This window comes from Enhydra lutris, unplaced genomic scaffold (assembly GCF_002288905.1).
Source record: "Enhydra lutris kenyoni isolate GAN:26980312 unplaced genomic scaffold, ASM228890v2 scaffoldscaffold12, whole genome shotgun sequence".
NCBI lineage: Eukaryota > Metazoa > Chordata > Mammalia > Carnivora > Mustelidae > Enhydra > Enhydra lutris.
Window position 1 is genome coordinate 54822126 of NW_019154096.1, and position 11343 is coordinate 54833468.

An 11343-nucleotide genomic window follows, 5' to 3' on the forward strand; every position below is an offset into this window, starting at 1 on the left:
TTATTGTACATAAACTATACCTCAATAAAATTAAGAACACAAATTAAATGAAAGAAGCAACAGAGACATGAATCTAGACACTTAGAAAGTAATGTTGATACTGAGTACAGGTTATTTGAACAAAATTTACAATATAACACCATTCTCATCTCTTGTGCATTAGCTAAAAAAGAAATAGAGCTACATGAAACACTGCAGGTATTAATTCACTTCCAAGGTGATGATCCAAGTTTGCTTTTAATAGAAAAAAAAACCCGATCATTTATCATAAAAAATTACTAAAGGTGTTGAGCATTTCCTCCATTTATTAGCTGTTTACATGGCTCGTCACATGGCCCAGGAGCTCCTCAGAGACAAGGTCTGTATCTTTTCTTTCTCTACCCTCAGCCTAGCACAGTTTGATATTTACTAAATGAAATTTTATTAAAATTGAACTGAATGGCCTTAATTCATTCTCGTAATTCTCTGGAGACTTGAATATTATTACTTCTTACTGATGAACACAAGATGCAAAGCTTGAGTAATTTGGAGTCACACAACTAAATAGCAGAACTGGGGACTATAATCCAGGCCTTTTGATTCTAACCCAAAGATATACTGAAATTGTCCTCTGTTTCCACCAGAGACATCTGCCTGGGCTTTATCTTCCTCAGGGTATCAACTGAGTATTTTAAACGAATTTAAAGTTAGCTAAAGTCAATCTCCGCTGGGCGCATGCGTCCCTTCCTTTCCCCTCTCACCCCACGGTGGAGACACACCGACTCGCTTCCTTCCGTCTTGACGCCTTTTGGCCCCAGCGACTCGCCGTTGCCCAAACTGAGACGTTCGCTAGTCGAGGTGATGGCGACTGGGACACCAGATTCGCAAGCGCGATTCGGTCAGTCTGTGAAGGGGCTCCTCACCGAGAAGGTGAACACCTGTGGTACGGACGTGATCGCGCTCACCAAGCAGGTGCTGAAAGGCTCCCGGAGCTCGGAGGTGAGCTGGGAGTGGACTTTATGGCCCGAGATCCCCGGCCCAGAGTCTTGCATAGCTGTGGGAAGGGGATCGCATTACCTCCTGGGAATTGTAGGCTGTGACTGCCCCCTGAGAGGAGCGCTCGTTCGCGAGGGGCGCGTGTTGCATTCTGGGATGTGTAGTTTGGGGGATTAGGGATGTAGGGAGGGAAAGGAACGGGATGGTGGTTTTTTTTCTTTTTCTTTTCTTTCTTTCTTTCTCTCTCTCTCTCTTTTTTTTTTTTTTTTTTTACTTTTTTAGATTTTATTTATTTATTTGACAGAGAGAGAGAGAAAGAGCACACAAGTAGGGGGAGCAGGAGAGGGAGAAGCAGGCTCCCGGTTGAGCAAGGATCCTGACTCGGGGCTGGATTCCAAGACTCGGGGATCATGACATGAGCCAAAGGCAGATGCTCAACCTACCCAGCCACCCAGGCGCCCCCGAATATGTGCTTTAAAGCAGAGATTGCCGCAGTACAGCGGGTAAGATAGTAGTCCTAGCCAGTTCCTAATTTGTTTCATGGGGTTGTCTCTAGTGAAGATCTCCCCTTTTCTGGCCCCCAAATTCCACATGGTTTTGCCCTCATCCCAGAGTCCTTTCACGCTTTTGTGCATCGTCTGTGGATTTGTTCTTTTCTAATTTGTCTTTCTGGTCATATCTTGGTTTTCTGTTTTTTAGATGAGCTTTCTCCTTTGCCCTGAGTTCACCTTCATCCTCTAGCTGGTTCCATGAATGGAGTTATATGATGGCTTTTCACACCAAAAGTTTTATATATGTACACTGTGTCTCCACCCCAAAAAGTATTTATTCTACTCTTAGATATTCACCCATGAGAAATGAAGCTATGTGTCCACATAAAGACTTGTACCATTATCCGTGATAGCATCAGACTGGAAACAACCCAAATATCTGGTGACAAGGGAATGGACAAACAAAATGGTTCTGATGACTGAGCCATTCCACCCCTAGGTTTTTACCCAAGAGGAATGATAACATGCCTCTCATTTTGTTACATAAGCTGACCACACACAGAACATATTATCTAAGTGTTCCTGTTTTGGTTTCTTTAAAGTGGAGTAACATCTTGAATACACCTGTGAAACAGTCTGAGTACCTTCTTTTTAGATCTTTGTGAATTTCTTCTGTAGACCTTTATCGTTCTCTTGCTCGTAATTAACTCAGTGGCAGTGTGACTTAGTTGCTCATCTTCAACAAGTATTGCTTATTTTCAACTTAATTTTCATAATAATAGCAACTCTCTCTTTTAACTCCTCTATTTCAGCAGTCTCTATATTGCTTCATTAAGTTATATAATTGCGGTAACAAGCATAATATGGCCACAAGCTTTTGGACTTGTATATGAATAGTCACAGCAGCTTTATTTATATTAGTGTAGGATCCAGTAGAATTGTCTTTACAGAGTCACCTTTCATGTTATGTTCTTAGCTTGTATTAGTAGTGACTACAAGAAATAACCATATGAAGAAGGTGTTTGCATTTACCATAACACTATTGTTGAAGTCACTGATTTAGTGATCCCAAGTATGTTTTGTGTGAGGTCACACATTATATATTCATTTTAGGATTCAGCATCTGAGGGAAGTTTCTCTCTCTCTCTTTTTTTTTTTAATAACTTTTTTTAAAGATTTTATTTATTTATTTATTTGTTTTTAAGATTTTATTTATTTATTTGAAACAGAGAGAGAGAGATCACAAGTAGGCAGAGAGGCAGGCATAGAGAGAGAGAGGAGAAAGCAGGCTCCCCGCTGAGCAGAGAGCCTGATGCGGGCCTCGATCCCAGGACCCTGAGATCATGACCTGAGCCGAAGGCAGAGGCTTAACCCACTGAGCCACCCAGGCGCCCTAAGATTTTATTTATTTGACAGATAGAGATCACAAGTAGGCAGAGAGGCAGGCAGAGAGAGAGGAAGGGAAGCAGGCTCCCTGCTGAGCAGAGAGACCGATGCAGGGCTTGATCCCAGGACCCTGCGATCATGACCCGAGCCGAATGCAGAGGCTTTAACCCACTGAGCCACCCAGGTGCCCCGGAAGTTTCTCTCTTTTTGAGGAATTGTTATGTTGCCTTTTACAAAATAAGAATTATGCAAATGAGGGACCCTGGGTGGCTCAGTCAGTTAAGCATCTGACTTCCACTCAGGTCATGATCCTGGGGTCCTGGGATGGAGTCTCTTGTCTGGCTCCTTGCTCAGTGGGGATCCTGCTTCTCCCTCTGCCTGCTCCTACACGTGCCTATGCGTGCACTCTCTCTGACAAATAAAATCTTTAAAAAAAAAAAAAAAGGAATTATGCAAATGCAAGTGTTTCATTTTTTGCCTTGGTTGCACAGAAGTTCTTACATCAGTTTTAGTGGTAGACACATCTCCTTTTAATGACTTTTAGATTCTGTTTCTATTTTTTATTTTCTATTTTTTTTTTAAGGATTTTACTTATTTATTTAACAGAGATCACAAGTAGGCAGAGAGGCAGGCAGAGAGAGAGAGGAGGAAGCAGACTTCCTGCTGAGCAGAGAGCCCCATGCAGGACTCTATCCCAGGACCCTGGGATCATGATCCAAGCCGAAGGCAGAGGCTTTAACCCACTGAGCCACCCAGGTGCCCCTATTTCTATTTTTTAAAAAATGTGTGTGTGCGTGTATGCACACACATGCATATAATATGGTATAAATTGGCTTCAGTCTTTTTGGAAGAGAAACAAGGTATAAATAAATAAATTTTAAAAAACAGTGCTCATAGTTAATGACCAGTGTGTATTGAACATCCATATTCACCATAATAAACTTGTTTTTATTGAACAATTACTATGTTCAGGACACTGCTGTGTTTTACGTAGCTTAATTTGTTAAATCTTTGCACTCACTAGTAGAGGAGGTACATTTCTTACATAGAGGATACAAAGAGGAATTTAATTTGTCCAAGGTTACAACGTAGCTAGGAAGGGGTAGAACTAGGATTCAAACCTAGGCAGACTGGTTCTAGGCTCATAATCTTGGGCACCACCTCTCATGTGATACTAGCTGGTTTAGTGGCCCAAAAGCCATGGTGTCACCATTGACTGCCGTAATGTGACTTGCTGCTTTCTGTTCCTCCTTGTGTATTGTTCCCATGAGATTCTTCTGTAATAGATTTAGACTGGGTGTCCGGTAAATGGTGTGGATTGAGTTAAACTGAAATCATTCCAGCTTTCTGGGAGGGTTGACATATCATCTCTCAGTTCTCTGACTTTTGTTTTTTAATTGGATCTCTTACGTGATACTTATCACATACCGTATTGCCTTTTTCTGTAGTTATGTATTTTTGTCATTTCCTTTACTAGACTTTAGATTATTTGGCATGTCTTACTGATTTTCTTTTTTTGTCTTTTTTTTTTTTTTTTTTTTTTGGTAGCATATAGCAGTACTGTATTTTGTTCCTTTTTAAGACTGGATGATATTCCGTTGTACGTACCACATTTTGTTTATCCCTTCGTTTGGTGATGGACATTTGTGTTGTTTCCACCTTTTGGCTTTGTGAATATGCTGCAGTCAACATTTGTATACAAATACCTATTTGAGACCCTGCTTCCAGTTATTTTGGATAATTGCTGAATTGCAGTTGCAATTGCTGGGTCATATTCATAGGGTAATTCTATGTTTTACTTTTATTTGAGAGAGAGGGAGAGAGAGAGAAACAAGGGCAGAGGGAGAGGGAGAAGCAGGCTCCCCGACTGAGCAGGGAACTCAATCTGGGGTTCGATCCCAGGACCCTGGAATCATGACCTGAGCCGAAAGCAGACACTTAACTGACTGAGACACTCAGGCTTCCTCTTCTCCAGCTTTTTGATTTGTTATTGGTGTGACCCAAATTGACCCAAAGCCACAGGACACCTCCCTGGGGTTGGTCCTGAGGGAAAGGGAGCTCTTGGTCTCATTGTGGACATGGAGCCTGATTTTTAGTTTGAATCCTTCTTTGCCTGTAGAACATTGCTTCTCTTTTCAACGTGGCTATTTTGTTTGATTAGCTGGCAATTTCCATATGTAAAGCTCTCTTTCTATGGCATTCATTTAATAAACATTTATTGTCCGCTCTGTGCTATGAACTATTTTTTTTTCAAAGATTTATTTATTTATTTATTTATTTATTTGACAGACAGAGATCACAAGTAGGCAGAGAGGCAGGCAGAGAGAGAGAGAGAGGGAAGCAGGCTCCCTGCTGAGCAGAGAGCCTGATGTGGGGCTTGATCCCAGGACCCTGAGATCATGACCTGAGCCGAAGGGAGAGACTTTAACCCACTGAGCCACCAGGTGCCCCTGATTTTGTTTATTTATTTTGTTTATTTATTTGACAGACAGAGATCACAAATAGGCAGAGAGGCAAGCAGAGAGAGAGAGAGAGAGGAGGAAGCAGGCTCCCTGCTGAGCAGAGAGCCCGATGCGGGGCTCAATCCCAGGACCCTGAGATCATGAAGTGAGCTGAAGGCAGAGGCTTTAACCCACTGAGCCACCCAGTGGGTGCCCCTGCTATGAACTATTTTAGGTATAAAGGAGAGGGTGGTACATAAAACAAGATCCCTATACTTAGGAAGTTTACATTTTAGTGAAGAGACAGACAAACAAATGAAACAAAAAATCAGGGGTAGTAAATCCCATGGAGGAAAAACTAGGCTGGGAGTAGAGTGTGATAAAAGGGTTTTCCTTAAATAGGGTGGTCAGGGAAGGGCCCTGTAAGGAGGGGACGTTGGGGCAGACACTTGAATGAAGTAAGGGAGCTGGCCACATGGACGTCTGGAGCCAGAGTGCTCCAAGTAGAAGAAATGGCAAATGCAAAGGCCTTGAGATGGGAATGTGTGCAAGGTGTGCAAGGAGGCCAGTATGGCTGGAGCACCAAGTGGGGAAGAGCATGTCAACCTTGTGCCCACAGCACAATGAATGTGTGTGACCCCATGCTCCTGCTGTGCGTGCCTGCTTCTCTGTTCTTCCTGTCGAGTTGTGTGCTGAGTAAAGGGTCTGTTGGATGTGGGTTTTTTTTTTTTTCTTTTAGGGTCCATTGTGCTATCTTAAGCCTGTGTTTGTGCTTGCTATTTTAACTACATTATTTAATGCTACATTAATAACTACATTATTTAATAATGGAAAACGATGAACTAGAATGAAAACAAAAAGGGTTGGTATTGCTATGAAAACCATGTTGGAAAATCTTGTTGAAGATGAGAAGCTAACCAATAACACCTTAGTATAGGACTTGTTGAATATGAGGATCAAAGATGGCTATTGAGTTACTTATGAGCAAAGCAATAGTAAAAGCCTAGGGGGAAATACTCAAGCTGTTGTTCCACTTTAAGTAAACCCAGCCCAGACATCTTAGATGATACGTGCTGTGTGTGGTTGGTTTATGCAAGAAAATGATGCAGATTGCCAATGAATACATGTGTCATCAAAGCAAGGGCCTTGGCCCAGCATTGCAACAGCTCCTGCATTCCAGGAATCATGAGTCTCCTTGAGTCTATCTTCGAAATGATCAGCCACCCCCACCCCCCTTTTTAACAGCCATTCTGGTGGCTCAGGCCACTTTCATTGCTTGCCTAGACTATGTCAGTGTTCTCCCAGCCAGTTTCTCTGTCTTCAGTCCCCGCTTCAGTCTAGTCTGCTTGCCACGCTTCTAAAACAGTAAATCCAATCATGCCCAACCTTTAGGTCTCCACTTAGACGTCACTTCTTTTCGGAGGCCCTACCTGAACACCTGCCCCTGTAACAGGTCAGACACCTGACTCCCCATGCTGCCTGGTCGGCTGGTACTTCCCCATTAGCAGTTACCACAAGGTACTGGAGCGCCTGTGTCCTCTTTGTCACACCACGTTGTGAGCCCTGTGAGGATAAGGGCTATGTCTCTTCCTGGTGTACCGTGAGCACTGAATAAATATTTGTTGACTGACTGAATGAATGAGGAAGATTCTGTTAGAACATTTTCCTTCTGCCCTCAGTTTGTCAGTCACCATCTCCCTCCTGTAGGACTTTGGAGTTTGTCACTTAAAAGTGGCCACAAAGGGCGCCTGGGTGGCTCAGTGCATTAAGTCTCTGCCTTTGGCTCAGGTCATGATCTCAGAGTCCTGGGATTGAGCCCCACATCGGGCGCTCTGCTTTGCGGGGATCCTGCTTCCTCCTCCCGCTCTGCCTGCCTCTGCCTACTTGTGATCTCTCTATGTCAAATAAATAAATAAAATCTTAAAAAAAAAATTGGCCACAAGCGGGGAACAGGCACTCTGATACATTGTGGATGGGAATGTGAAATGGTATAACCCCAGTAAAACTCTCTCATCCAGCAATCGTAGTCATAATTCCATGAGTCTATCCCAAGGATACGTTAGCAAAAAGACACAAAGATATATAAAGTATTTTTTGTAGCACTACTTATAATAGCAAAGGCTGCAAATAGCCCCAAAGTCTAGAGCAGATGACTGGATGAACAGTCTTACAGGGACCTCTATACAGCCAGTGCTCTGCAGTCATAAGAGAACAGTGCACAGAGTCAGCATAAATCACTGCTGATCGATTTCAGCATCTCTTGTCAAGTGAAAATAGCAGCATGTGGAAGAGTGCAGGTAGTAGGTTACATTTTACAGAAGGGGATAGTCCGATGATAGACGTATGGCCACTTTTAAAAAGACAACATGGAGAGATAAATTTATTTACTTATTTATTTTTAAAATTAAGTAGGCTCCATGCCCAGCATGGGGCTTGAACTCACAACCCTGAGATCAAGAGTCACCTGCTCTCCCACCTGAGCCAACCAGGCACCCCCAAAAAATATTTATGCAGAGGGGAGAGAGAAGGGGGGAAGGGAAGGGACAGGGATGGAAGGTCTTATTTTACCATTTCAACATTAGAAGCACGCAAAGGTTTATTAATTTTTAAACTTAAAAACGAAAAGAAATAAATAACAGGTGCCACAGGGGAGTTTATCTGGGGGCTGTAGGAGGGCTGCCATTCCTGGTGAATCTGTGGTCATCGGTCCCCTTTTCATCTGAATCTCTCTGACCCAAGGGAACAGGGACAGTGAGTGGGGCACACAGTAACTTCCCCTTCCATGGTGGGACTTCACGTCTGTCTGCCAGGAGCAGGGTGTGATCGCAGACCAGAAACCTCTTGTCAATCTCCTCTTGCCTCCTAATTCCACAGACACCGAGCCCTGGGTTTCTCAAATAGTAGCCTTTGGAGCTGACGCTGAGCCCCTGCCAGAACTTCCAGAGTGACACTGAATGTGGATTTTCAACCTAAACAAATAGATTATCCTCTGTTACTTTTGAAGCATTTGCAGTTGTACGGGGTGGGGGTGGGGTGGGGAGGAGAGAGGGTGATGGTTTAACAGCTGTGGAGAGAAGATTACAGGAAGTTTGCAGATTTTGATCACGACCCTTTATTTTTGTCTTTCAGCTGCTCGGTCAGGCAGCTCGAAACATGGTCCTGCAGGAAGATGCCATCTTGCACTCGGAAGATGTAAGAAACAATTTCTTTTGTGATTTGGGTTTTATTTACATAACTGGTGTGGTTACAGGGAAGTGGAATATTCTCTTTGTTTCTGTTTTATTTTGTTTTGTTTTAATGCAGAGTTTAAGGAAAATGGCGATAATAACAACACACCTTCAATACCAGTGAGTATGCCTTCCGAGATGCTGGGTGGTCACATTCTGCATGCTGCCCTCTCTTGCCTTTGGGCTTCCGCACACTTTCCTGAGAAGGCAGGAGGGGGGAGTGAAGGTGGGGTTAGTCAGGAATGAGCTCCTTCTGGAAAAGATGGCGGCGACTGCAGAAGAAGCTGGAATATGGGCGAGATCAAGAGCAGGGACTGCCTTTTGCAAGCCTCTTTGTGGTCATTTGGGGGCTCCTCGGAGGGAGAGACTTTGAACCCCAGGAGGGCAGGGCCTGTGCCAGGACCATGCTCGCACAGTGCTCGGCACCCAGTAGACAGTTAATCAGAATTTGTTGACGACCCGTGCCCAAGGTCTCTCCTGGGGAGTCTGCGCTTTCACTGAGGAATCGAGTGTAACTGACCGGTATGGTCTAGTCCCCCCCATTTAACCCAGCCCTAGCTGTGTAGAAATGATCCAGGACAAAATACAGACAGCCCTTTCTCTGTTATAATTTTGCATAAAATAATAATGAGCTTTTCATCCTATTTCATTTTGCTTTATATTTTATATAGTTGGTATGACTTATGTACCTATTGGAAATGTACGATTGAGAATTTAACTCTTGATCTTTAAACAGTTTCTTGGGGTGTGTGCATGTCAGGTATGTGACCCATTAGATTCCACATACCCGGGCCGAATGTGAGCCGTGTGTGTAGTTTGTGGTACCTCCTCCCTCAGTCTGGTAGAGTGTCGTTAGCTCTTTGGGCTTAGAATCCATCTTCTTAGCAACGCTGCACTCAGAGAGTGAACAGGGCTTCAAGAGCACAATCTTAAGCCGGAAGGGACAGAATTACAGAATGTGACATGAGCCAGAAATTTGTTCTGCCTACAAATATCTAGCCATAAGTTGCACTGATTTTCTGAGATTTTTTTAATCTTTCTTTTCCTCTTTCCCTTTCTGATTCAGGCAAGAAGCTATTCAGAAGAAGTAAGTAGCCCCAAAGGTAGGGGAGTGGAGGGACCAAGGGAAGCAGGCTATAGGGAATTCAACTTCTGGGCCCAGGATCAATGTGAAAGTCTAGCTGACGTACGCCCTTAAATTGACGCACACTCTGGGGTAGCTCATTTGGGATATAGAGAAAACAGTCCAGTTGACCCTTGAACAGTACAACTTTGAACTACACAGTTCCACTTATACACAGATTTTTTAAAATATATATACGGTATAGTATTGCAAATGTATTTTCTCTTCCTTATGATTTTCTTTTCTTTTTTTTTTTTTTAAAGATTTTATTTATTTATTTGATAGAGAGAGAGACAGCAGCAACAGGAACACAAGCAGGGGGAGTGGGAGAGGGACAGCAGGCCTCCTGCTGAGCAGGGAGCCAGATGCGGGCATAGATCCCAGGAACCTGGGATCATGACCCGTGCAGAAGGCCGTTGCTTAATGATTGAGCCCCCCCAGGCACCCCCCCCCTTATGACTTTCTTAATAACATCTTTTTCCTCTAGCTTAGTTTATTACAAGAGTGTAGTATATAATACATATAACCTTATAAAATTTGTGTGAACTGACTGTTTCTGTTATTAGTAAGGCTTCTGGCCAATAGTAGGCTAGTAGTCTAGTTTTGGGGGGGCCGGGTATACACAGATTTTGACTGTGTGGGGTGTCAATGCCTTTTACCTCCATATTGTACAAGGGTCAACTGTCTGTTTCAAAGGCAGGCAGTAAGTTAATTCACTGCTGGTAAAGGCTTTCTGCAAATTATAGCGTGTAGATGCCAAACTTAAGGAATAGAAAACCTTCTATTTGGTAACATTCGTTAATTAAGTGTGCTGAGGTCATAAGCAGTCTTGGTCCCTTACAATACTGGTTACACTAATTGGCTTTACAGACCTTTTTTTCCCCCATAGTTTAAACTTCTGGAACTGTAGTGGATCAATATAAATTTGGATTTAGCTTCAGCAGTGTTTATGCATTAAAGTACAAATTGTACAAAGAGAGGTCTTTATTGCTCATTCCAGATAAACTTTTTCTCTGTTCTGATTTCTAGTGTCGAGCAGTCTTCTGACCTACAGGACCAGTTGAATCATCTGTTGAAATAGAACAGCTTGCAAGAGGGAAAAGCACTTCTTTGCCAGACACTGAGAAGGAAATATTTTACTCAACTGCTGTCCTATGGGTTTGATTTTCCATTTTCTTCTCCAAAAGTTAAGTTAGAAAAGATTTATGATGGTGTATAGTTTCTTCTGAAGAGAAGCTAGGTGGTTGAATTTTGGAAGTACTTCTTGAGGCTAAGTCATACTCTTACTGAAGTTTTTAATTGCTCTTTTTAGTTTGATGTTAAAGCAAAATTAAAGAGGTCTTGGTTTTTCCCATAGAACTTTTATATGTCAAAAGCTATATCATCTAAATGTGATTCTTTTTTTAAAATGTGATTCTTAAGCAAATGCTGAATGATGTTTTAAATTCAGAAATACGGCTTCTGTTGTGAAAACAGGAATGCTTAATATTGTTTTTAAAGACTTTTTTTTCTTTTAATCATACATTCAGGAAATTTCATGGTGGTGGAATGGTGATAGGTAGTATCTGTTCTTTTCTATTAACTCGGAGGAGAAATTTATTTTATTCATTGTAGCAATTCTTTTTTTTTTTTTTTTTAAAGATTCTATTTATTTATTTGAGAGAGAGACAGTGAGAGAGATCATGAGCGAGGAGAAGGTC

General features: G+C 42.5%; 1 protein-coding gene across 2 annotated transcripts; it reads left to right on the plus strand.

Annotated features, from left to right (window-relative positions):
• The first annotated feature begins 473 nt into the window (after positions 1-473).
• LOC111144813 (BLOC-1 related complex subunit 7) lies at positions 474-11129 on the plus strand. 2 transcript variants are annotated; one of them, XM_022499309.1, is made up of 5 exons: positions 474-978; positions 8423-8485; positions 8597-8640; positions 9587-9607; positions 10683-11129. In XM_022499309.1, the coding sequence occupies exons 1-5, from the start codon at positions 715-717 to the stop codon at positions 10705-10707; spliced, it is 417 nt and encodes a 138-aa protein (XP_022355017.1). In that variant the 5' UTR covers positions 474-714; the 3' UTR covers positions 10708-11129. The 2 variants fall into 2 exon arrangements, with proteins under 2 accessions (XP_022355017.1, XP_022355016.1); XM_022499308.1 differs by having other exon boundaries at positions 476-978; positions 10673-11129.
• Positions 11130-11343: the final 214 nt, after the last annotated feature.

What these genes read in the sequence shown, in the direction of transcription:
- LOC111144813 (XM_022499308.1), top strand. Translation starts at nt 715, where the DNA reads ATGCGTCCCTTCCTTTCCCCTCTCACCCCACGGTGGAGACACACCGAC. An exon ending in AAGGCTCCCGGAGCTCGGAG is followed by an intron (nt 979 to 8,422) that starts GTGAGCTGGGAG and finishes TTTGTCTTTCAG; the next exon opens with CTGCTCGGTCAGGCAGCTCG. An exon ending in CCATCTTGCACTCGGAAGAT is followed by an intron (nt 8,486 to 8,596) that starts GTAAGAAACAAT and finishes GTTTTAATGCAG; the next exon opens with AGTTTAAGGAAAATGGCGAT.